Source organism: Periplaneta americana, chromosome 15 (genome assembly GCF_040183065.1).
Source record: "Periplaneta americana isolate PAMFEO1 chromosome 15, P.americana_PAMFEO1_priV1, whole genome shotgun sequence".
Lineage (NCBI taxonomy): Eukaryota > Metazoa > Arthropoda > Insecta > Blattodea > Blattidae > Periplaneta > Periplaneta americana.
In genome coordinates, this window is record NC_091131.1 from 60,826,718 (window position 1) to 60,852,564 (window position 25,847).

The 25,847-nt window shown below is 36.4% G+C and overlaps 1 protein-coding gene across 14 annotated transcripts in view; it reads left to right on the forward strand.

Annotated features, from left to right (window-relative positions):
• Window positions 1–25,847, forward strand: part of heph (polypyrimidine tract-binding protein 1 heph) — a 604,630-nt gene that overhangs the window by 476,931 nt on the left and 101,852 nt on the right. For all 14 annotated transcript variants that reach the window (XM_069847361.1, XM_069847359.1, XM_069847362.1 and 11 more), the window contains one exon: window positions 19,786–19,932. In XM_069847361.1, the coding sequence (XP_069703462.1) occupies window positions 19,786–19,932 (147 nt within the window). The remainder of the gene's footprint in view (window positions 1–19,785; window positions 19,933–25,847) is intronic.

Sequence of the window (25,847 nt, forward strand, 5' to 3'; positions counted from 1 at the left end):
GTAAAATTTTAAATGAAGTATAAAGGAACAATGCACGATGTCATTATTCTTCTTGTTATGAGGACTACTACGCCCTTACCTGTAACTTGAATAATAAACGAACAATAAAAAATAACGGCTTATATGACTTAATCGGGGTAAAATACATCGACGTTTTTTTTCGACATATGTAGTGTAATTTGAATATTTCATTAATAAATAAACAATAAAAAGTATTGGCTTCTGTATTTTAATCGGTGTAAAATACTTCCACGTTTTTTTTCTACGTATGAGTGTAATTTGCATATTTCATTACTAAATAAACAATAAAAATATCGGCTTCTATGTCTTAATCGGAATAAAATACTTCAACATTTTCTTGAAGTATGTAGTGTAATTTACAACTTCGTGACCAGTCTGGTACGTTTTTCTAATTCCAAATATCTGCTGATGTAAAGTAAACGCTCTTTCTATGGTATATAAGAAAATATATGTATTTTATTTTATTAATAATACAAAAATTATTAATAGGAGGATAAAAAATTAACATGGAAAAAAGTATGTATAGTTAATAAGTAGAAGAATATTATATTGCTTTCGTTTTTTGGTCACAGTCCGTCTCTGCACTGTTATTCATTGCATTACCTGAGGAGATACCCACTCCACCCCTCTCCCTGCGATAGTGGTGTGCGGGTTGCATTTCTATTACGTCACAATTTCGTAGTGTTTGGCAACCACTGTCCTAGACGTTCGCAACAGGGTGGGGAGCAGGAATGTGGTCCGTCCTTGGCGTCACAGCCCATGAAGGTCCATGGCCGACCAGTCGACTTATGGGCTTACGTACACATGTCTCAGCAGAGGTGAAAGATCATCCAATCAATACGGGGAAAACGTGGTGTCAGCATGATGATTTCCCCCTCCCCCCAGCCATCATAGCTTGTTTTCAAAATAGGATTTCGCTACTTTTCGTAACATAGCAAATTCATCACGATGCTGGATAGGCTGTGGTACCATAGATACTAGCCAAAATTTCATGAGAAAATTCCTTCCTCATGACTCGAACCAACCCATGTCTTAGGGCTTAGACCGTTGATTTTTCAATCTATGGTACTCGTATACTTGGGGGTACGCGGGATTGTCTCAAAAGTTCCATATTCCACTGACTAATATGTAAAAATGCTGACATTTTTCATTTAATAATTCTTGTTGATAATTATTGCGGTTTACATATTCCATATTTTCTTTTACAATTTCATTTAATCATTGTTCTGTCCAAGGGCAGGTCTTTCACTGCAAGCCCAGCATTCTCAATCTTTCCTATTTTCTGCCTTCCTCTTTGTCTCCTCATATGATCCAGATATCTTAATATCGTCTATCATCTGATATCTTCTTTTGTCCCCAACTCTTCTCCCGTTCACCATTCCTTCCAGTGGATCTTTCAGTAGGCAGTTTCTTCTCAGCTAGTATGAATTCTTTTTTCCTTGCTTCAATAATATTTTACATAATTCATTATTACTATTATTATTACATCAGTGACTACAGTATGAATAATAATAATAATAATAATAATAATAATAATAATAATAATAATTTATTTTGCATACAAGGTCAGTCTTAGTCTTTTGTTATTTCTTATATAATTTGCAATATATTGTGGGAGTTCGAAGTTGAAAAACTACTTTGGGGGTACGTTAGCAAAAAAGATTGAATGCCACTGCTTAGACCACAACACTACGGCGCGTGATTATGGAATATGCTGCGGTGCAGTAATTGTCCTTTGTTGCCACGCGGTTTTTGTGATTTATGGTGTGATTGCATAGTAGCAGAAGAAATGGAGAAGCTGGGAAAACCCTGAGAAAATAACGCTCCAACGACGTTTATAATGTTTGTTGTGTGTTCTGTGTTTGCATTACATAATACGGAGATACTAATTTTCTTAGGATGATTAAATGATTACAATCTTTTGTACCGTCTTGATAAAAAAATTAGACATAATTTAAATATCTCAACGACTGGGATCAAAAAATTTAATTGCAAGATAAACTTGAAAGAACTCTATTCGGAGGGGAACTGAAATTTCAGAATGTCCAACGTGATAGAGAAATAGCTACATAGGCCTATCTACCAGGGTTCTTTAAATGTCGTAAATGTACGACACGGGATCAATAACGTTTGAATTGAATTGTCGGGAGGACTCACTGTGACACAGCACTAGAAGATACATTGCGCAAACCCTCGAACTAGGCACATTTCTAACCCACACTACACTAAGATTCGCTGTGTATCCAGGTTTCGAGCTGGCAACCCAACTCGTCCGCCATAAATATCACTATAGATTTTTCAATGAAAAATTGTGTGTCGATTATGAGAATGAGTGTTGTCAGTGGCAGATCGTCACATAACTTTCGTTATTTCGCAAACTGTTTGTGGACTTACGTGTATATTGACCGAGACTTTGTTGCTTATTTTATTGTTAGGGCCGGGGATTTTTGGTGAAAATGTTGAAACATTTTCGTGAAAAAAAAAAATGATTAAAATACACTTACCGTTAAAAATGTGACAGTAATTTCTTGAAAATTTCGTTATCACATACATATTTTTTCACATGTAATGTCATACACAATCTTAATTATTAGTAATAATCCTTTTTGCACGATCGTGTTTTTTCCTGTATTTACAGCTATTGTTAGGCCATCAAAATTAGAATTCCCATACAGAAACTTGTTGCTAGGGAAACCATTCTTAATGTCGTAAAACTATACTGAAATAGATCCATTACAGTGTACTTACTATTATGACTTAGTTACCATTACAGCGCAGTTTTGCGAAGGCTTTGGAATAATATTGCTCTAAATTTTTTAAATGCAAAATATGTATTCTTTTTGCAATTTAAAAAAAATATGATCTTACAAAAAATGTTGTACAACACACGTTTGTGAAGTGCATTACAAAATCTCCAAAATTGAAAAATTCGCTCTGCTCACTTTTCAAACTTTTCCTCGATTTTGTAAAAAAACACTTCCCAACCGTGTATCTTAATACACTAATATACGGCATTGTATTTACATTATTCATGACGTAATAAAGCTGATGATAAAATAATACTGATAATAGTAATAATTGTACCCTTTGTAAATAATCATTGTTACTTAATTCAGTTTTATTTAAAAAAAAAACATCATGAATCGTCATTAAAGATAATGGAATTCCCAAATAATTTGTCTCCCTATTTTGTTAAACTAACATCTTCCAAACTATGAGTACTGTACCGTGTTTCTTTAAGGGGGAAGGTACACCATTGGCCTGCAAAAATTTAGCGAAGTCCATTTTTTTTATATCCCAGCTACTATAAAAGCTAAATGAACAAAACGTTTCATGTTCAGTATAGCCTACATACATTACATTTTATAAAACATTATTCAGAATATTTATATAGCTAATAATTACCTGTAAAAATAATATCAAATTTGCAAATTTTTTACAACACTAAAGCATTTACATGATCAAATATACAACTAATAAAATATTTGCATGATTCTTTCACTGGAATTTTTAAAGACCTAAATCAACAACGTAGTCTAGCATCTTCTACCTATTCCTTCAAGAAATAAATTTTTTCTTAATCGTTACCTTCAGCATTAAATTGTCTAATTGTTTTTTTTTATTAAGATATGAATTGCGCTTGGGTTGATTATCTTGTTAGAGGGTTTACCGAGTTTTACCCCGGTTGTAAGACGAATTCCAGGTAACACCAGGACTATTTTCGGGACTCACCTCGCCGTATACCATCTCGTCATTACACATTCCATAAATGCTAGATAACCGAGCTGTTGATGCAGAGTCTTTAAAAAACACTCAAAATACTAAACGACTTATGGGCAGAGAGATTGAAATGGAGGAGCAGAAGAGAATCGGTAGCAATCATAAGTCCAAGTGCCGATTTGATACTTTTTTCATATTGCATACTGTCGTGTTCACTGATTGCGACTGTGCCACGTCTACGCCAGGTACACAGGCACCTTGGTCAGCTGTACCGAACTTGAGATAAGCTCGCGATCTCCAGTAAGCAGCTGCTATGCTAAATACATAGGATAGTCTGTCTAGAAGCTCAGAGCCCTGGATATATTGTGGCGTCCTCTCGTAAATGAAAGGTAGATTTAACAGCTGTCGCTTTTTTTTTACGGAGACTGCCGAAATCGATAACGGCAGTGCTCTTCAGCTGGGCTTCTGCTTTGCAGCGACAACTCGACACCTTTTGGAGGATGTCGGTGTTATATTTTACTTCGCGACTTCGTTTTGTGTTTCCTGCATGGTGCCATGACGCGAATGCTCAGGCGTCGACGTACTCGTAGTGAATTTCCATGAATATTTGCTCCGTGGAACGTTTACTGTAAGGATGCCATGTGGTCGAGCATCTAGTTCTAGGAAAAGTGATAAGAGAGTACTGTAGTTTCATTTATGCTCCAGTAGAAGCATGATTAGTAACCATGGAGAAATGATGAACTGGTGGTGGCATGGGGATAACTGAAATACTTCGATTAAATCTTTCTCAGTGCCGTTTTCATTCCGAAAATTTCACTTTGACTGTTACGAATTCATCCGTTCAACACGCTCTTGTTAAGCTAAGCTATTTTTAAAACCTTACTCTCGAACTGGACGCATACCTATACACATTTCATAATGTTTGTACTGTCTGTAGAGTTGCCTAAGCCGGTAGAGTTATTTGCTATGGGACATACCATATAACAGATTTCGATACTCTATTAGTTATAGGTCTCGCAAGCAGGGAATGCCGACGGAAGGAATGCGAATGAAACACATCGATAAGGAAGAGCAGGCGACAGGAAAGGTCACGAAATAGCTTGAATGATATTCAAGAGTACAGTCGTAAGAGAAATGACATCGATAGAATCAGTCTTGCATTGTGATAGTTACATTACGACTTTAGTATGTTCCATTGCATGTGAATACATGTCTTGTATGGCACGGTGTTATTATTTCATTCGTAAACATATGTTGCGCTTTTAATTAGCTTCTCTTGCTACGTTCTTTATTTTCACAGCGATGTCCTCATTTGTTCATCTTCTTGGAAGAGACAGTACTTTCATAGCCCCGCACTTCTCGCTCCCTCGGCGTGCCTACATACACACGTCAAAACAGACAGCAACGTCACCATTGCTTTTCGGTAATCGTTCCTTGCGCGAACTATAACAGTTTGCTATTAGATTCGAAGTTCATGGGTTGAAAAACGTTAAGTGCGATAGATTTGTAAGGGACGGTATGAGTCCTTATCGTGACTTTTTCGGAGTAAAAGTAGAGTCGAGAATCATCTGTCTTACATTTCCCACTTAGAAGAAAATTCATTGGCAGTTATTTCTTGCCTACTCTTTGCGGCATTGGGGGATCTGTAACGACGTAATGAGACTACAGATATTTCTGCAGTTCGTCGTGAGATTGCCTAGATCCATGGCAAAGTAAAATGAAAGATAGGATGATGGTCGGCACAGCAAGCCGGAAGATTGCAGTAGGCCTATATCCGAATAGGTAGCAGCAAACAGGGAGCCATAGGCCTAGTTGACTCTGATTTTTGTCAAGCTGCTATCTAGTACAAATTATTGTCGTCTGGTGCAGTTTCATTAATATCACCGAACTTATATTCAATAATTGAAAATAAAAAGAAAAAGACGTTTATGACGTACCACTTTACTGTAATCTGCTGATTCTTCGAGGTCTGAAATATTATTGATGAATTACGAGAACGCTACATTATAAACCACTTCTACGAGGTAATTTATAGACACATGTAAAGATAAGATAGGATATCCTTGTACAGTATTTAGAACGATATATTTTAATGTTGCTACTGGACAAGTGCACATGTTCTGTAGTCAGCGTTCATGGAGTTACGCGAAACGTTTGAAGTGATATGTATTCGTATTAATACATCCGTGTGTTGGCAAGCATTATTATTATTATTATTATTATTATTATTATTATTATTATTACGGTATTGTTATTGTTTTTTTATATGCAAGAACTTATTCCAAGCACGGATTTTGTTCTTGTTTTTTCCTTCATGTTCACTTTCGGTATTCGGCATTTGTGAGACTTGTTCAAGAAGCAGTGCTGTACAGATGTACTAGTACTTCGATTCCTTTTGCTATTCTTATTTCACTACCGTTTGATCATCTCTTAGTGTAAATGTGAAAAATTGTCTGGTACTCGTAGTGTAAGAGTTGCTTCGAACCAAAGGATATTGCTAGTTGAACTGCGGTACAGAACTCAACTCATAACTAATCGCGGCATGATCTACGTTCCATTGCCAAGGAGAAAATATGCTTTTATTATTTCCGATTATGCTGATATTGTTACGAAATTTAATAATATGAAAGTATCGGAAATTGAAATTATTTAACTTTGGAAAGTTGCCATGTTATTGGTAGCGAAATTTACGACATGTCGCCTTTTAAATTAATATACTTATGGCCACGTGCATCAACGTCGGTTAGTTTAATCCCTGATTATATATAACAAATTGATCAGGCTAATCAACTTTCAAGACAGCTTTTATCAATTTCACTATGATGCCATGAAGCGACTGCAAAAAAAAAATCAATTAACCCTGATGGAACTATATGGAGTAATAGCTTGCAGCAGTACTTACATCTAGCGGTCGTTACCAAAAATTCATTCTATTTTGTATGTTGCCATTTTATAACATGGGAATGGCCAATATGATATATACGTATGTGATCTGGGGTTTAACCTAAGGTTAAAATTACAATCTAATCCCTGGTTATACATTTCTACGGTGCACCGACCTCGGTTAGGACTTCCATAAGAGGTTAACCACGGTAATCCCTAACCGGCCATATTCGAATTGTTAAAGGAGATAACTGGTGATCAGTGGGCTTAGTAAAACAAAATGGCGATCAGATCCACAGCTTATATTTCGCACGCAAATATCTCTTTTCCTGTGTTACAGGCTGAACGAACAGAGGTTGTGGATGGATCTTAGGATATTGCACAGTTCTCTGGCATAATTGGAACATATAACATATTTATAATTCCCCATATTTAAATCTAGTAATGGAATCTATCAATACTTCAGATAAAGATTCGAATGTAATCATTTTCGCTTTCAGTTTTCCATTTTGTACGATTTTAACCTAACAGCAATGAAAAAATAAAGAAATGCAACCCGCAAACATAAAAGCCCCCAAAGGCAAACAAATGCAACGCTAAAATATAGGATACGTTCGTTTGATGTAGAACGAAGTAAGCGTAGCCGTTTTTAGACGTTGACTATTATCCTTGCAGAGGTATGAATGCTTTCCTTTCGTCATTTTGTAGAAACAATGTATCGTCATAGACTATACCCTAGTTAAATGACGTGTAAGCTAACCATGTGTAAGTAACCAGTGATTATGAATGGTGCACAGAAATTATATTTTAACCATGGTTTTTAACCGTGGTTTCGTAACTCATGGTTACTACATTTTTAACCGAGGTTGATGCACTTCGCCATTGGCCTCCTCTAACTCCCGCCAGTACCAGGTAATTCAATTCATTGGCTTGAAGATGGTAAGAGAGAGGTCTCGAGTTAAGAGATCCTCTTGGTTTCTTTGAAGTAGACCTCTAGTAAGGATTATGTCTCGTGACCAGAATATTGTACGAAATGGGAATATAAAAATTGGAAATTTATCCTTTGAAGAGGTGGAAAAATTCAAATATCTTCGAGTAAATATAAATGACACTTGGGAGGAAATTAAACGCAGAATAAATGTGGGAAATGCCTGTTATTATTCGTTTGAGAAGCTTTTGTCATCCAGTCAGTTTTCAAAAAAGCTGAAAGTTAAAATTTACCGATTGTTCTGTATGGTTGGGAAACTTGGACTTTCACTTTGAGAGAGAAACAGAGGTTAAGGGTATTTGAAAATAAGGTGCTTAGGAAAATATTTGGCGCTACAGGAGATTGGAGAGAGTTACACAAAGCAGAACTGCACGCATTGTATTCTTCACCTGACGTAATTAGGAACATTAAATCCAGATGTTTGAGATGGGCAGGGCATGTAACACATGGGCGAATCCAGAAATGCATATAGAGTGTTAGTTGGGAGACCAGAGGGAAAAAGATCTTTGGGGAGGCCGGAACGTAGATGGGAGGATAATATTGAAATGAATTTGAGGGAGGTGGGATATGATGGTAGAGACTAGATTAATCTTGCTCAGGATAGGGACCGATGACGGGCTTATGTGAGGGCGGCAATGAACCTTCGGGTTCTTTAAAAGCCATAAGTAAGGAAGGCCTCTAGTAAGTCGAACGGCATCAGACAGCAACTTTTGCTACCACAGCTGTCATTAACTACTATCCAGAACAGTATCATCAAAATTGATGTTCCCGAAAGTGTATTAACTCGTGTACAAATAACCATGGAAGTCTTTGGTGTTAACATCGACGTCTGAGTCTTGATGTACTGTATGACGACACATTGATATTACGAGTGTAAACTAAATATTGGTGGAGCAAATATTCTGTAACAAAATGTAAACTATCGGTCTAGGAAAGGAAACATTTTCATTCTGCACAAAAATACGGCGAAGGCTGCAGCGACTGTACTGGCGGAGCGGGTCGCCCGCGGGCATGTTTCGTCATTAGCAGACGGAACATTGAAACAAGGGGATACAAAGGATTGTGGAGCGGCGCAGTGCGTCTTGAGTGCGTCGTTACAGCCAGGTAACGTCAGGACGTTGAGTTGTCGAGTTTTGCAGCATCCCTGACTCGTTCTTGTGATCTTTGCCCCATGCAGTGTTAGCTGCTTTTTATGTATTACTCGTATTTCCGAATTTATTTATTCGGAAACATTAATTGCCGATATTTTCTACACTTTATGTGAGACTTTGAGGTAGAATAGTGTAGAATTTTAAATCTACAACAATGATGATGATGGCTATGATAATAATAATAATAATAATAATAATAATAATAATAATAATAATAATAATAATAAATAATAATAATAATAATAATAATAATAATAATAATAATAATTAAAATATGTCTTCTTAAACCTATTGATTTTCCATCTCAAAATTTGTTTTTAGACTTTAATGTACTTAACGTAAGACAAATTTATTATATTGTAGTAATAAAATTCATACATAAAAATCGAAATAATTTTGAATTGTATTCTCATAGTTATGAAACAAAAGGTATGAATTCTTTAAGATTGAACCAAAATGCAACACTGTTACAGTATTTAATCATAGTAGTAATTTAGGCCCAAGAATATATAACAAATTTATATTTAAATATCCTAATCTTGTCAATTCTAATAGTTCTAGTATTAAATTTAAAAAGTTATGCATGGATTTTATAAAAATTGAAAAATTGTAAATTTAAATTTATATATTATAATTGCATAGTATATATAACACAAATTGTATTGTATAATTATTAATTTCAATTCAGGAATCCGCCCCTGAGCACGAGTTCTACTCTTTCAGGGGCGAGATAAAGTTTTTCTGTATATATTATATTTTATGTTACAATTAGTAGCAAAATAATAATAAATAATAATAATAATAATATTAAACGCAATTTACGCTGTGTGAGAAGAATCCCATCATTCGTAGATTATTATCATTAAAAGAGTCGGTAATAGTGGCATCTCTATTGATTATTATGGTTTTAATTAATGTAGTGATGGTGGCCAAAGTGTTTAGGACATATAGTAAATCCCCAGAAGAAAACAAACTTGAGATAGTTTCAGAAAAACTACCGCACGGTAGCAGGCTACTTGGAAGACCAAGACTTTCGATGACTCGGAAGAATACATTACATTAAAAATGTGTGATTGGAAGACAATAGAGTATTATGGCATTTTATTGTCATTTCAGCAGCGAAGAGTTTTCTTATCTTGAGAAAATAATACAGTAATGTCTGTAAAAAGTGCATCACCAAGAAGGAACATAACTAGGCATATGAAAATTATACCAAATATAATGCAGGGTATCACAAGCAAGTGAGTAGAATTTCAAAATGATTTTGCATCTCTGAACCCAGCAGTGCCCTCTGAACTGTCGTGGTAGTCACATAAATAAAGGTCTGTTGTGTACTAAGAGTCAACGGGCAGTAAACTTTTCTGTAAGGGTCACTATTCCTCTCGTGCTAAAAGATCGCAGTATGAACAAACAACAGAGTTTATATGGGGACGAATGGTTGGCCTGCGTGAAGGTGGATCTTCGTATCGCGATATGGTTCCTTCATAAATATATTGTTCCAAGTAATGTTTTAAATTTTATATGTAAACTTGTTATTAATTTATTTGCTAGTCGTGTGGCACATCATGTCACTACACTGATGCGAGTGTGGAAGCAGTGGACCGAAGAGAATCGGACACTTAACAAAAATCCGGTAGTGGATCACGATCTGTGACGACACCACGGGATGACAGACACTTCGTTCGCATGATAATGACGGATCGTTCAGTTCAGCTTCATGACAAGTGTTAGCACAACGATGGAACACTGTAACAGGTGTAGCATTGTCTGCTGCCACTGTTCGACGATGTCTGCTTCGCAGAAGGCTTGTTGCACGCACTCCATTGCGGCAGATTCGCTTGACCCTGGTTCATCGACTTCTCAGGCTACAGTGGGCTCGTGAACACAGAGTTGAGTGCAGATTGGCAACACGTGGTGTTTTCAGACGAATCTCGCTTCAACTTGGACTACAATGATGGTCGCATACGCATTAGACGATATCGTGGTCAGCGGTATCATCCAGACTGCATTGTCCAGCGTCGTACTGGCCGAACACCAGGCGTGATGGTGTGGTGTGGCATTGGGTATCATTCACGTTCTCGGCTTCTACGTATTGGGGTAGACTCAACAGCAACCGGTACATAGAAGACGTAGAGGCAGGTCATACCCTTCCTTGAGCGCACTCCGGACGCTATATTCCAGCAAGACAATGCCCAACCATATGTTGCCAGGAATGTTCAAGCTCTCTTCAATGCACAGAACATTTATCTTCTTCAGTGGCCTTCCCGTTCGCCAGAAATGTCCTTATTCAACACTAGCCGTACCCGTGCGCTCCGCTGCACCCGTTAGAAATAAATATAAAGTAATTACATAATTAAAATAGGACATTTGACCCAGGGAACATTCGTGTTTGATAGAAGGATGAATCATTTAATATGTTACTTAATTTAAATTGTATTTAAATAATTAAAATGGGATTATTTTGGTCCAGATACCACTCATTTGGTGCAATGACAATTCCTTCAACATGTTTCTTAATTTTTATTACATGCAACCATAGTTTAATGAAGATTGACATATCATTTAGATTTAATGTGTATACTTTATTTTACTTGCTATATGTTTCCATTGAATTATGGTAATAAATTTTAACCTTTGTTTTCTACGTATTCAGTAAATGGCGCTTGCCCACTATGGTTCTGAAACCTTCAAATAACTTATATTATATTATATTATATTATATTATATTATATTATATTATATTATATTATATTATATTATATTATATTATATTATATTATATTATATAAAAAGTGTGTTGATAACGGATGTACTCCGATAAGTAAGTTTTTAATTTGTTATGGGGGCACTTGAATCTCAGGGGGAACAAATTTTATTTTACAACAGCGCAACATAATCTGCTTGGCTCATTGCCCAATTTTTTTTTGCATTGCATTTAATGCATATGTATTTTATGTATTTTAACACGATTCAATTGAGCATAGTTAAAATTTGGATTATAAAATAATGGAATGTTAATCTAATATATTATTACTGCATACTAAATGAATACACTCTCGTTGTTCGTTAATTCTCTGAGATAAACGTTATTTTAAGAAATACAGGAAACTAATATACAGAATAACCTATAAAGTTTCATGTGCATAAGAAGCTATTTTAATCTTACCTGTCCTCAATTTACTCAGAAGTTACTTCAATAACATTATAGCATTATGTCCATATAGTGAAACTACACTTTCCAATGGTGAAATAATGACACAAATCGGTTAATTTAGCTTCCGATATTACTTCATACAAACACAGAAACATTCTCTGTAGGCTATGATTCATAGCTTTCGATTGTTGTTGACCAAGGCCCCTTATAGACGAAGTCATTTGTTCTTTATTTCATTACATCGCCTTAGATGGCAGTTACTTTAATTTTAAAACTCATTTAACTCATTAAATATCAGTCCTATCAAAATTTTTCAAAGAATAAAACTTATCGGAAATGATTTTTAAAGAATTTTTTCTTATGTAACATTTTTCACAAAAATCAATAATAAGCGAGATATTTCGATTTATTTAATTCAGGCCCCCTTATAACCCCCCCCCCTTTTGAATAATGTATTTTGAATGCCAATTTATATTCCAATTTTCATCGAAATCCGTTCAGCCATTATCGCGTGAAAAGGTAACAAACATACAGACACACATACAAACAAAAATTTCAAAACAGCGATTTTCGGTTTCAGGGTGGTTGGGACCAATTATTTTTGGAAAATCGAAAATTACCAGAAAAGTATCGTCTACAGATTTATTATTAGTATAGATGTATGGGATATTGTTGGTCGACAAGTAGTCCGTCAACAACCTCCAGGCGCCAACTGCAATGAACTGTGAGCACGTATACAAGCAGCCTGGCAGGCCATTTCCCAGGAAGAGAGCCAAAGCCTCTTTGATTCACTGCCACGACGTATAGCAGCTCTGATTGCATCTCATGGAGCTTTCACAAAATACTGATGTACTCATGTGTATTCATCTGAAACGTTAATCTTTTGTTTGCATCAATATTAGTAATAGCCTATGTAAAAAAAAAAGATTCAGTTCTCATGATTCCTTCATGGTGTTGCAATTTTCACAGACAGTAGTGTAATAATAATAATAATAATAATAATAATAATGTCCACAGCTGTGGACCCCGTAAACACTTCATTCGGGGTTGACGACCAGAAGATACGACTACTCTTGCTGACAGGCTCATGTTGGCAAAGGTTCGTATATCGACTGGACGGTCGCTGTGACGTCAAGGATACCACGCATTGAGTGTGCTGAAGTAAGATAAAGCTTTGGAAGTTTTATTGTAAATCCGAAAGTACGTGTTTTAGAAGAATTCCTTTCACAACCGAGTTATTATAAAATTACGAAAAACTTTGTGGGTGGGTACACGTCGTGGTGGTGGTGGTGGTGGTGGTGGTGGTGGTGGTGGTGGTGGTGGTGGTGGTAATGTGGATTCATCTTTCATTTGTAGGAACTGTGTGTGTGTGTCCATTATTTTTCTAAACTATGTCGTTAACACCATGGTGATCATGTCTATAGATATCTGCATCAAATGCGAATGTTACGGTGATTAATAACACGAGTCCGTTAGGAATGGTAAAGGAGTGTTGAATATTAACTGAGAATCTAGTTTATTACTAGTTATTTGGAAGAGTTAGGCGCCTTTGATTGTCTTCTAGGTCCAATTATTCCCGGATTTCGTACCAGTGTGGTGCGCTCGTGTTAATTGTGAAGACGACTCGAATGTCGCCAACAAGTGGCTGCCCGCCGGACGGTTCGAGACTAGGTTCCACGCGATCGTCCAAGCGCTGAAAAAAACGATTTTATAGGGTCGAAAGAGCGAGAGGGGCGGAGGATCCGGTTGAAAAGCGACCGATTCCGGTCTGTCGTCATCTTGATGCGTGAGAGCGACAGGGAACTAAGTCATTGTGCTGGAAAATGAGCTGATATTTCTTTCATAAACTTTCGAAATGTCTAGTTTATTTAGCAGATTTCTCGTAACTTGTGATTGTTGTGTGAAATTTGCGTACAATATTGGTATAACTATATTACATATTAAAAAGATTTTGCGACTTGAAAATGATAGGTCGCCCCCCTTCGATTAACTGTGACTTGGAACGCTAAAAGCTGATCGACATTGTTTTATAAAATTGAGACACATTACAGATGATCTTTGTGAACTCGACTCCATGCGTTCATGTTGTGTTCTGGTACTCTAGTTTCAAGCAGCCTTGAATCGTCACAGTTGTTTATACCTGACTGAACTTTTATCTACTTTAGCAACTGTTATATATGTATAAACAATCAGCCTATTTGACACATCATCTCTACCTTTCAGTGTATAATAATTCGTTCCCCAGTCTTTATTTAATTACTCGGCCCTTATTAAATGTTTAAGAGCAAGTGTGCAATCTTAAGTACAAATATATTAATGTTATGTTTTGTGTTTCTTAGAAATGTAAATTTCTTTGAGAAAAGCTTCGAAAAGTGTTTCTTGTAAAAGCAAGGTATCCGTGGCGGATGTATTTGGCATTTTCCAACTTGCACCGCACCGGCATGGAAAACCGATGCACCTGAGTTGTATCATCGCGGATCCAATTTCTTACGAAAATCGCGAGATAACTATATGTTACTGTAGTTTTGTTCTCGTAAATGTTTAATTATTATAAGGCCTATAGCTTCTCTCTGCATTTAAGTATGTCAGTGGTAGATTTGAATTTGGTTACGTTACAGAATCTCATCTTTATAGTATTAGCAGAGCGTTTACCCGCTCTGGTATTAGTGTTAAAAGTGAATCAAGAGAGTCATTAGGCATTATGACACTGGAGACATACGGTGCATAATAATAATAATAATAATAATAATAATAATAATAGAAAAGAATTCATTCATTTTTGTTCTCAGCATTAGTATAGTTAGAATTATTGGAAGGGTTTTTATTCACATATTGTGTAATTAGAATAGGCCTACATGGTGTTCGCGACGAGCACTACCTAAAAGTTTAACGTTGTAATTAATAAATATATCTAAATACTGATTACAGTAGAGGGCAGAAGAATTAAACCAAGTTTTTTATGATGGCAACACCGTAATTCAATTCTTATTGATTTCCACTAGATTTTCAAATGTTAATTTTTTTGTTAACGACACTTATTATATTCATCGCGGGAAACCGAATATCGTCTGAACGTCTGCCTAGCCATACATATGGATTTATTGATCATAAGAATTTGGTGAGTTCCTGTGTCTTTTACAGCAAACGACATTTGGGTCAGTTCGTTGGTTGTTGAGTTATAAAACTATGTCTGTAGCGTTGATCCCGGGGACACTGTATATTATATCTTGTTCAGTATAGGCCTGTTGAAATTACAGTTTGCATAAAATCATATTTCGATATTAATAAGTTTTATTCCTTACAAATCTGAGAGAGATGAGAATTGCGATAATAAGAACGTAAAACATTAATATTTGGACCGTAATGGGCCTCATTAACAGAGAAACAATGAAGACTACGATTGAAGTAGATGTTGTTCACAGGACCTGAACCTATTAGGAGTAGATGACTGATTAAAATTTTGTTGAATCGTGCGATAACGGAGAGGCTTCGAAGGGGATGTATGATTCGCTGGTGGATTCTAGATTTGTGGTTGGCTGACGATAAGACGAACTCTAAACTATATGACACTTGAAGACATTGCTCTCATATTGTTGACTTTGCATTACGATTTAGTACCTGATTGTTGCTTTTTAAGTGAGTAGTAGCATAGTATGACGTCACGCCTCGCCCCTAGTGTCGTTCAGACGTGTTCTTCTGGTCGGCACACACTACTTTATAGGCTACTACTACTACAAAAGTAAACTAAACTAAACATATTTTACTAGAAGAGGTTGGTAGCCGTCTTTTATGACGTTTATGCAGCCGGACGTGCTGTAAGATTACTGCCGGAGCATGCGAAGGTAACAGAGACATCGATATCATGTCTCTCCGCAGTATACGTTTTGTTTTAAATGTGTCTGAATGCTTCTGTTCCTTGGTCATTTTAACGATTCAATGGTGTAATGATATTTAGGTATGGGCGGAGTGACCAGGTATATTTCATTTGTACAGTATTATATGTAGGAAATATTTGGTACTAAAGTAACGCGATCAGATTTGGTGTCTCATTTTCCTTTCTAATAGAAATTCAGAAAATTCTGAATAATTAATTTTCTTAAGACATGTATAATAAGACTGTCGTAGACTAATCGGCTTATCGTTGTCCTTTAATATTTCCAGCGAAGCTTTGAATTGCAGGTGAATATAATGTGGAATTTGGACGGGAATGGTCGGTAACTTCAACAGGAACTTAAGAAGACTAGAATCTTGTCACCACAGTCTAGTATATACAGTCACGAAACTTGAGTTGTGAGAGTACTAGGAACAAAAGACTTTGCAGGTACTATTTCGCATTGTCTGTAATGAGACGATAGTAGCGATACTAGTGGTTAGTAACTATCTACGGATGCATACTGTTTACTACGTATTGAGCTTCGTTACTGTATACTAGACTGTGTTGTCACTATGTTTGGAAATCGAACTCCGACTCTTCTGAAGAGAGAATCACTACCCTACTGTGCAACCAACCGGTCCTGTACCAAAATCGGTAGTGTTTTGACTTCGAATAGAAGGCAGAAAACTCCAACGTCAAAGACTAAGTGGTCGCCATGGATACCTTGCTTTTACAAGAAACACTTTTCGAGAAAATTGGAAGCAATACCATTTGACGAATTTATCGATGATAACCGCCGCGGGAAGCGTTCCCGTGTGCCGGTCTTGTTGTCACGACTTGACGCTTTTATGGCTCCCTTGTTTTATTTTTGTAGTCGTTTAAGGATCGTTCGGAATGAATATACGCAGAGGTTTAATATCCGGCTCAGGAATGTGTCTGTACTGCTCTAGGTAAAAAGATCTTCACCTATCGAGATACAGAAGGCTGCCGTATTATTTAAGCGATGCAGTTGGGTTCGGATCCCGTCGAGATGAGTTTTCTAAAATTGTATGAGCTCACAGTAGATTGGAGTCGATGAAAGGAACACCTGTTTACACTGAAAGACGAAACATTTTCTAGTAGAGGAACTGTTACAGACTGTGACTTATCGATTACCTTTGTGGCTCGTCAAAAAGAAACTGTGCTTCGATATGATTTGATTATTTCTTAGTATGGAGAAATGTGAGGACATTTTTATTATACACCTACTGGGAAGGTTAGCTCGCTGATGTCACAATATGCTGGAAACACTTCAACAAAATTAAACAAGTAGTAGTCTACAAAGAGAATACAGGGGTTTTTGAAATATGGCTAGTAGCTGTTTCATTCTGTGCAGTGGTGATTCATGAGGGTTGGGATTTTTGTTTTCCTTCTTGGCTAAGCGTCTACTCGAGCACAATGGCTTACGAGGTTTTTATCGGAATACTGTAGACGAGGTCCTTCGTAGATGCTACCCCACCGTTCAGAGACAAAAAATAATTTAAAACTATTACAAGAGTAGGAAAGACTAAAGGATATCAGAACTGTACAACTATCTATAAGTCGAAGAAATTCGAGACAACTTACGAACATATGGTGGTGTGAGAGCAGCTGTAGAGACCTAATTGTGGTATGACCGGGCTCTGGGAAATGTGTGTTGCTTAGAATTATTGTGCAAGCATAATACTCCAGTTTCGAACGTCACTGCCAATCCATCATTGCTGCTTTACCATCTTGTCGCATACTTTGAATCTGTAGTACTGTACTTTAGAAACGGCGGAACAACCAACGTGTAAATATGAGTACACGTTAGAGATGAAGCAAAATGAATATTTCTACAAATACGATTGGATGTTGGATTTTTTTTTACAATGAATGTAGGCCTAACTTGTTTTCTGAACGCTGTGTACGCAGCCAAGGCGTATAGTCTCAACGCCCGTGGTCTCAAATCCTGTCTAGGGCATAGATGGTATTCATTAATTCATTGTGTTCTGCCCAAAGGCAGGTCTGGGCAGGTTTTTCACTGCAAACCCACCATTCTCCAGTCTTTCCTATGTTCTGCCTTCCTCTTAGTCTCCGCATATGCTCTATATATCTTAATGTCGTCTATCATCTGATTTCTTCTACCTCGAACTCTTCTCCCGTTCACCATTCTTTCCAGTGCATCCTTCAGAAGGCAATTTCTTCTCAACCAATGACCGAGTCAATTCCTTTTTCTCTTCCTAACCAGTTTCAGCATCATTCTTTCTTCACCCACTCTTTCCAACACAGCTTCGTTTCTTATTCTGTCTGTCCATTTCACACGTTCCATCCTTCTCCATATTCACATTTAAGGATGATGATATATTATTTTGTGCGAGATCGTGCGTATTTGCTTGCTTTCCGCACAAAACCAATACGCGGTAAGTGTGAAATTCCACATTCAGTATTCCCAACGTAACACACATAACAATTTCCCTATTCTTACCGCTTAAGCGCCATATTCATTTTACTGCTTTAGGCTTTTAACATATTATTTTTAAAGACGTTCAATATAGTAATAATTATAAATTGGAAACTTAACACTGCAATTTCACCTAAATTGCACTGTTAATTATTGTTTTTAAATATTTGCAGAAATTAAGTAAAACTCTAAAACACCACAAAAGTTACTGCATTTGTAATGCAAGTAATATTAAAGAAGCCGTGAAAAAATCAACAAGATTCCAGACTCATCATAGACTGGGGGGGGGGGGGAAAGACAGACGTATATCACGGCCTGCTGCAGTATAGTAAACACAAAACATTTTATAGGGACAATGTTGAAGATAGATATATTTGTTTTCCAAAGTTGCCGTCATTGAACAGAAACCAAGATGGAGATTTCATTGCAACTAATTAGAAATTCCTCTTTCAGGTATGTAATAAACGATCTTCGCACAAAATAATGTACGATACACGAGCGGTATGTTTGTTTTCATGTTCTCGGAAAGTAAAAAAGCTCAACTACGTTTCGCTTTTTCAATCTTTTCCTCGAACATGAAAACGTCAACATACCTCTCTTGTAACGCATATTACTATTGTCATTGTGATAGATACCCTATATTGGCTTAGGTGGACTCGATATATGGACTATTAGTAAGGAATATTTTGTCGAAAAAGAACGAAAGAGAGATTCTGAGGACAAGACTTCGACGAAAATCTAAAACATCCCTCATACAGGCATGCTTACATTCATACAACTCGTGACGGATACTAATAAAAGTTTATGGAACTGTTGCAGTCTGTAGCCTGTAATAATAATTTATTGAAGCGAAAGCAGTCTTCGTAAAAGGATAGAAATATCCAAGCAGCGGAAATAACATCTAAGAATAGGGAGGGAGATACAAGTAGAAACTTAGATTTATTGTTTTATAACATATACAGCAGACTTATTAATTATAAAGAAAAGAAATTCCAGTACGAGTATGGCAGCATTTTGGAAAGAATATTAAATAAAAAAAATATTAGCTCAAAGAAGACCATTTGAATCGACAGTATTAGAAAAGCGAGTTGAATAGTACAGAAAGAAAGTAAAGAAAAAAACAGCTTACAGTAGTAATTTAGATTAGTTCAAAGAGAGTTCTGTTTTTGTTGGCGGAAATTTGTAGACTAATGTCGCTCTTTGGTGGTAGTTAAAGAGTTTGATATATTGAAAAAAATATATATATTTCAAGTCCAATGTATGTATTGTTCCTTGAAAAGCCTTCACAGCCCTCCTCTTACAATCCGAACAGATTGCCACATATTCTCGACCGATATAATTTTGCAGTGAATTCCAGTGCGGATAGAAGCGTCGTGGCCTACTTTGTAAGTGCAGTTTAAGACGTAGGGAAACTACAACAAAGAGCCTTTCATTGTGTCCGAGAGGATTTTGTGATGAAATAATTGACCCAAAGGCTCGAAGAGGATTGTCTTGCAGACTTCCCAACGTGATGATTGTGTGTTTGTGTTGCAGGCGTTCTTGGAGATGGCGGACGAGGTTGCCGCCTCCACCATGGTGACGTATTTCACCAGCTGCATGGCGCAGCTGCGCGGAAGAGCCGTCTATGTCCAGTTCTCCAATCACAAGGAGCTCAAGACGGACCAGACTCACTCCAATGCTGTAAGTACATAATAATTAAAACAGTGGCGTACGCAGAATTTTGTCAAGGGGGGGTCATTATTAAAATTGTTTACAATTTATATTATCGGTATTTAAAATGTTTATTATTATTATTATTATTATTATTATTATTATTATTATGTCAGCTGAGTTTTTACAGGGGGATGTGAAACTAGTTCCGAAAAGAATATTCGCGACAAATCGTCACGCTGTGGCTGCGAAGATATATTTCACTAATCTCGCGAGAATCTCTATTCGACTTTTTGCTAAAAACTTGTAAAATTGAGCTTTGTGGTCGCTTAGACATATCAAAGAACCCGGAAAGATAATGTGAAGTTTATATTAAAATATGAACTGTCATTGCACAAAATGTTATTGTATTGTGTTGTATACTTCGCACGAAAACATGACGACCTTCCCTCATCCCCTTCACCAGTTAACTGCAGGCACGCGCAAGGGATAAACCCTTAGCCGAGTTGCCAATTCTTGAAGTCATTGTGATTTGCGTACGTTTTTCAAACTGTGTTCCGTAAAACCGCGATTTTCAGAAAGACTGTATTATCTTTGTAAATATACCTTAATTTATAATTACTAAAACAAAATTGGTATAAAAATGAACAAACTTATTTTAAAAACACTTTATATTTATATGTACACTAACATGTTTTGCCTAAATAAACAAAAAAATGCAGACTTCTATAATAAGTGTTAAATTCTCATGTTATTGAAGTTCCAGAATTTTATACTTAATTAAGAATGTTGCGCTGGTAAAATTTTCTGAAACTGTGATCATTGAATAGTTATAGAATTTATAGTACAAAAGAGTAAAGTTAGATTTTATCAGCTTCGCCTTGGGTGATAATTTCCACGAACGCATAAAATCTGTTTACTCTAGTATGCTATACAATATTTTATTCATTACTGGTATGTAAATTTAATTTTAAATTGTAGGGCTTTTCTTTGTACTGTGTTGTTGGCGAAGAAGTTCATATATATTCATTTTACTATTGCTAATATGTTGGTTGTCATGTAGAGTGATTTAAAAACATTTAATTCACTGCTGTAAGTTAGAAAACTTTTAAGCACTGCTGTGAATGTCATTATTTAGGTTGCTAAGGACGGTTTGCTGTTGGCGATATCTCTTTCGCGTACAGTTCACATATTGTTCGGCGAAGTAAATCACGTATAAAATCGTCTATCTTACCGAATTCTGTTTTAATTTGTTTATTTTCTCTTTAGTTGGTGAACCGTAATTCTTAATTTCTATGCCCATATATCCAACTCCGCCGGTTGCGTCCGATGTTAAGTGATTAAGATTTATACTTATTAAACTGCCTGAACTTTCGATTACTTTATGGATAGAATATCTAACGTTAGACACAATTTTAACACTTTGTTTTCTTAGCTACGCTCCTCTGCAAAAAAGATATTCTGTTTTCTTCGACGGTGTTATTTGTTGTTCTTGTCGTAGCTTTCTGAAATCTGCTGTAATATATTAGCAGTCAACACATGATTTTTGTTACTCCACTTACTCCTAAAGATTCTCCTCTTATTAGTTTTTTTTTTCAACTAATTTTGACGTACTCCAAAACTACATTAAAAACTCCTCTAATTCGGACAGCTCTCTTTTTTACGCAAGGCACTTGGGGATTATTAGTCCACACATTGAAGGTAGAAATGAATGCAAAGAGTGAAAAATATGATAAATTCAAATTATCTATCATATGATTCATTTAGATAAGTTAACTGAATTTGTGGACTGTAATCTGAGCTTTCAAAAACTGTATCTTGCTTTATAAGAAATGCGTCATGATGTACATAAAGAACAGCAGCGCATACAGACCCAGATAACATTTACTTCTTTCTTTAAATCACAGTCTGAAAATTTCAGAGCTAGTGAAATGCAGTAATTTACTTGGAATAAAGAACTTGAAACTCATTCCTTCTTAATTTATATTTTGTATTCCATATGTCTGTAAATCCAGTTAGTTTATACACTATCTACCAAAAAGTAATTGGGCACTATTTTTGCCACTTTAGAACCTCGTGGTACCACCTCTTGTTGCTATAACAGCAGCCACCCTGTCAAGCATGCTCTCCACTAGTCTGTGTAGGATATCCACTAGAATGCGTCGCCATTTCTCTTGCAACTTAGCACTCAGTTGGACAATTGGAGTTGGCCCCATGTTTCGGCCGCTACTATGCAGTGGTATCCAGACAATAATGTTCACCGGTTGAACTGGCCTGCACGGAGTCCTGATCTCAATCCCATTAAGCACCTTTGGGACAAATTGGACCGGCGATTGAGGTCTCGGGAGATGCGGCCAACTTCCATTGTCCAACTGAGTGCCATGTTGCAAGAGGAATGGCGACGCATTCCAGTGGATATCCTACAAAAACTAGTTGAGAGCATGCCTGACAGAATGGCTGCTGTTATAGCAACAAGAGGTGGTACCACGAGGTTCTAAAGGGGCAAAAACAGTGCTCAATTACTTTTTGGTAGATAGTGTACTTCGTATGTAGTAACGACTTGGACGAGATACCTTCAAACGCATTCTTTTTTAAATTAATATTTTGTGATCTCTATGTTTGTAAAATAGAATGATTAGGTCTTTGATGAACTACCCTAATAAACGTAAGCTGGCATAGGCAATGTAATAATAATAATAGTAATAATAATGGCTTTGCTATCATAATCACTATTCTTACCACCATCTGTTCGAAATTCACAGAATTAAGATTAATTAAAAACTCGTCTTATCGTTCCAATTGTCTGCCAGAAATAGCTTACATTTTTTTCGGGGTGTATAATTATATAGGTACATTAGTATTTAAAATGGGCTCAGAGTCAGTACATTATCAACAGATGCTCTTGTCATTTCAATGTGTCATTGAAAAATAATCCATAGCGAGATAACCCATGTAGTGCCAAGGCTAAACAGGCGATTGCTGACTTCACATCCATCACAAAAATTCGAAGCTGTGAGGCAAAACGCTGTCAAATCCCACCTCTAAGAGCTAAGAGCTACATCTGATGAATGTTTTGGCTTAAAAGAAGAAAAGACGGTGGCTTTAAGGAAATTTCTTCTGATTGCGTGGAAAGTCTCCTACTGGCATACTCTAATTAAAGTAATAAAATAAAATATGTAGGCCTGCTTGAACATTTATACTGCATTTTTTTATATTCATGTACTACAAAACCCATATACCCAATATTTCCATAACTATTGTGTGGAAAATCTCGAGTTGCATTAAATGGAGAACAGAGTGAGACGAACCGCTTAGAAAACGAGATAGACACGAAATTCATTTTAACATCCCTGTTTCCATGGTATTACGAGTGGCGTTAGTGTAATCTCTTCATGTAAAAAGTTGCAATTTTTCTCTTTTACCTGGAACACAGTTTCATGTAGAAAGAAGAAGGGAAAAAATTGTGTGTAGCCCAGAAAAAGGAATTTACTTTCATTATTTGGAACACAAACTCATTTATGGATATTTTGAAAGCCTCTTTGCACAGAGAAATTTGAGAGAGAGTATCCCAACCAAAGAATAATCAAGGAAACATAGATGTATTAAAAAATCGTTTATTGGAGGGCCACTGAGGCGGAAAATTTGCAGTGTTGTGTGGTCCTGTGAGAGTCCATAGAGATTCGAACTGAGGTACTACATGTTAAGAGCACAGCAAACACGTTAGGGTGCTCCGCCAGAGCGCTTTGATCTTGTTTGATTGGAGTGAGAGTCAGTATTGCTCTTAGTACGGTTTTATAGTATAGACAGGCACTATTTAGATGTCTATAATGGGGGCCTAGTAAAACGGGAAGCAGTCTGACATTCAGGAAACATGCTCGCCAGTCATCACAGATCTCAAAAGACCTTTCGAGGACCGAAATCCGGTTCTCTGATTACATTCAACTGATTAGATAGCTCTTACTGATTATGTGTAGATACTAAATATGGATAATATTGTTGGACACCGTAATTGAAACTTGTGTTTTAATAATTTTGTGTAACGCAGTGTTTTGTTGACGGAGTTTTTACGTTCTAATTTTGTACCATACGAAGTATTGATGCTGCTGCGAGCAACGGACGAGACAATATCCACAAGTGCGTCTTCGCCTTCCTTCCTGTTCATCACATCGAAATTTGTGTGTGTAGATATGTCGTTTGGTTGGAACTTATTCCTAGAAATGATTTTAAGAATTTTGTTCATGACGAGAGTTACCATTAAAGGAAAAAACTTCCAAAGTTTTAAAGCTACACGTATGAATTTTTTGAAAACAAATTTGAACAGATTGTAAAACTGAAGAAGCCAGTTTGAAAATTATACAAATTGATAAAGGATACGGATCGAATGTCAAGAAATGATATACAGAAAAGCAAAAGGAAAGGAGAAAGACAGTGAAGGGTGGGAGTCTTGTACTTCGGACACGAGACAGGAATGAGCCAGAAAGTAACTTCATTCCATTTTGGGCTTGTTATTGCTGCTGCTACTGTTGCTCGTTCTCGGCCTCGGCCTCGACCTCTTGTAGGAATTAGGACCCCACATTTGTGGTTTACCTATAAAACTATACCAGTGTTCAATTTTTAATTTCAAAATTATACATTTTGATTATACACGTCTAAAACATCACTATTGATTTGTTATTTAAAAAAAACTTTTTTAACTGTATAACATGTTAATTGAAACTATTATAGTATTACTTTTCCTTAGTTAATGGCTAGTTTCGACTTAATTTTCGCCATCTTTAGATTTCTAGTAAGGTCTTGCGCTTGTTTCCAGTTTCTTCTTGTTGGTGCCTTGGTAGGGGCGTGTTTATAATAGGTGTGTTGTCAAAAGGGGTGTGCTTTCTGAAATTTAGTTGCGTGTTGGGGATGTGCTGTGCATATATTTTTGTGTGTCCGTGTATTTCATATTGTTCTAGTGTGTTTGGTTTCTGACTTTTCGGTTCAGTGTGTAGGAACACATCACAGCCATAATCAAATCACACAGTACTGCCACGTACGTAGAACTAGATCAACCACAACTACAGCAAAATAGAAACAGATATGGGAATCCTACACATTGGAAAGCCGGAAACTACAACGCTCTATAACATTATGTAATATACGAGTACGTACATGCACAGCACATCCTCAGAATGGGAGTAACTAAATTTCAGAACAAATACTATTTTTGACACAACACTACGGATCATAAACACACCCCCACCAAGGTGCCAACAAGAATAAACCGAAAACAAGCGTAAGACCTCGCTAGAAATCTGAAATGGCGGAATTAAGCGGACACTAGTCGTTAAATAAGGTAAAAATCATAGTAGTTTTAACTAACACAGGAAAATTAAATAAGTTGGTTATAGAATGCATTTATCATATCATTAGTAAAAAAAAAGCATAGATATGCTTGGAGTTCTTGTACTAACAATATGGCCACTTTTTCCTATGTGGCAAACTTAAAGGAAATATTAATAAATATAAAAGAAGTAAATATATCGCGTACACCAGTGCTAGTGGCTAAATTTATTTTCAAAAGACACTAGTATAATATGTTTCCATGCACTTCAAGAGGAAACAAAGATATTATTTTATGAAGAGTTGCTGGTATTGAAAGCTTTAAGTCAAGACGATATTTCATTTTTTTGTTTCATTTCCTTTATTGTATTCCATAGATCTTACATTAGCATTGAAACTTTAAGATGTGGAACAACTCAAAATTTTACAAGATATCAGTTTTTTGGCGAGATGAAGTGAGGCGAGGCCGAGGACTGGCATCCGACCCAGGCTGGAGGAAACCTCGGAAAAAAACAATTAAGACCAAACGGGGATCCAAATCAAAATCGAGCGCAGCTCCGGATCAGCAGGCCAGCGAGTCTGCCGACTGAGCTACGTTGGTGGCTCTACAAAAAAATAGTAGTACA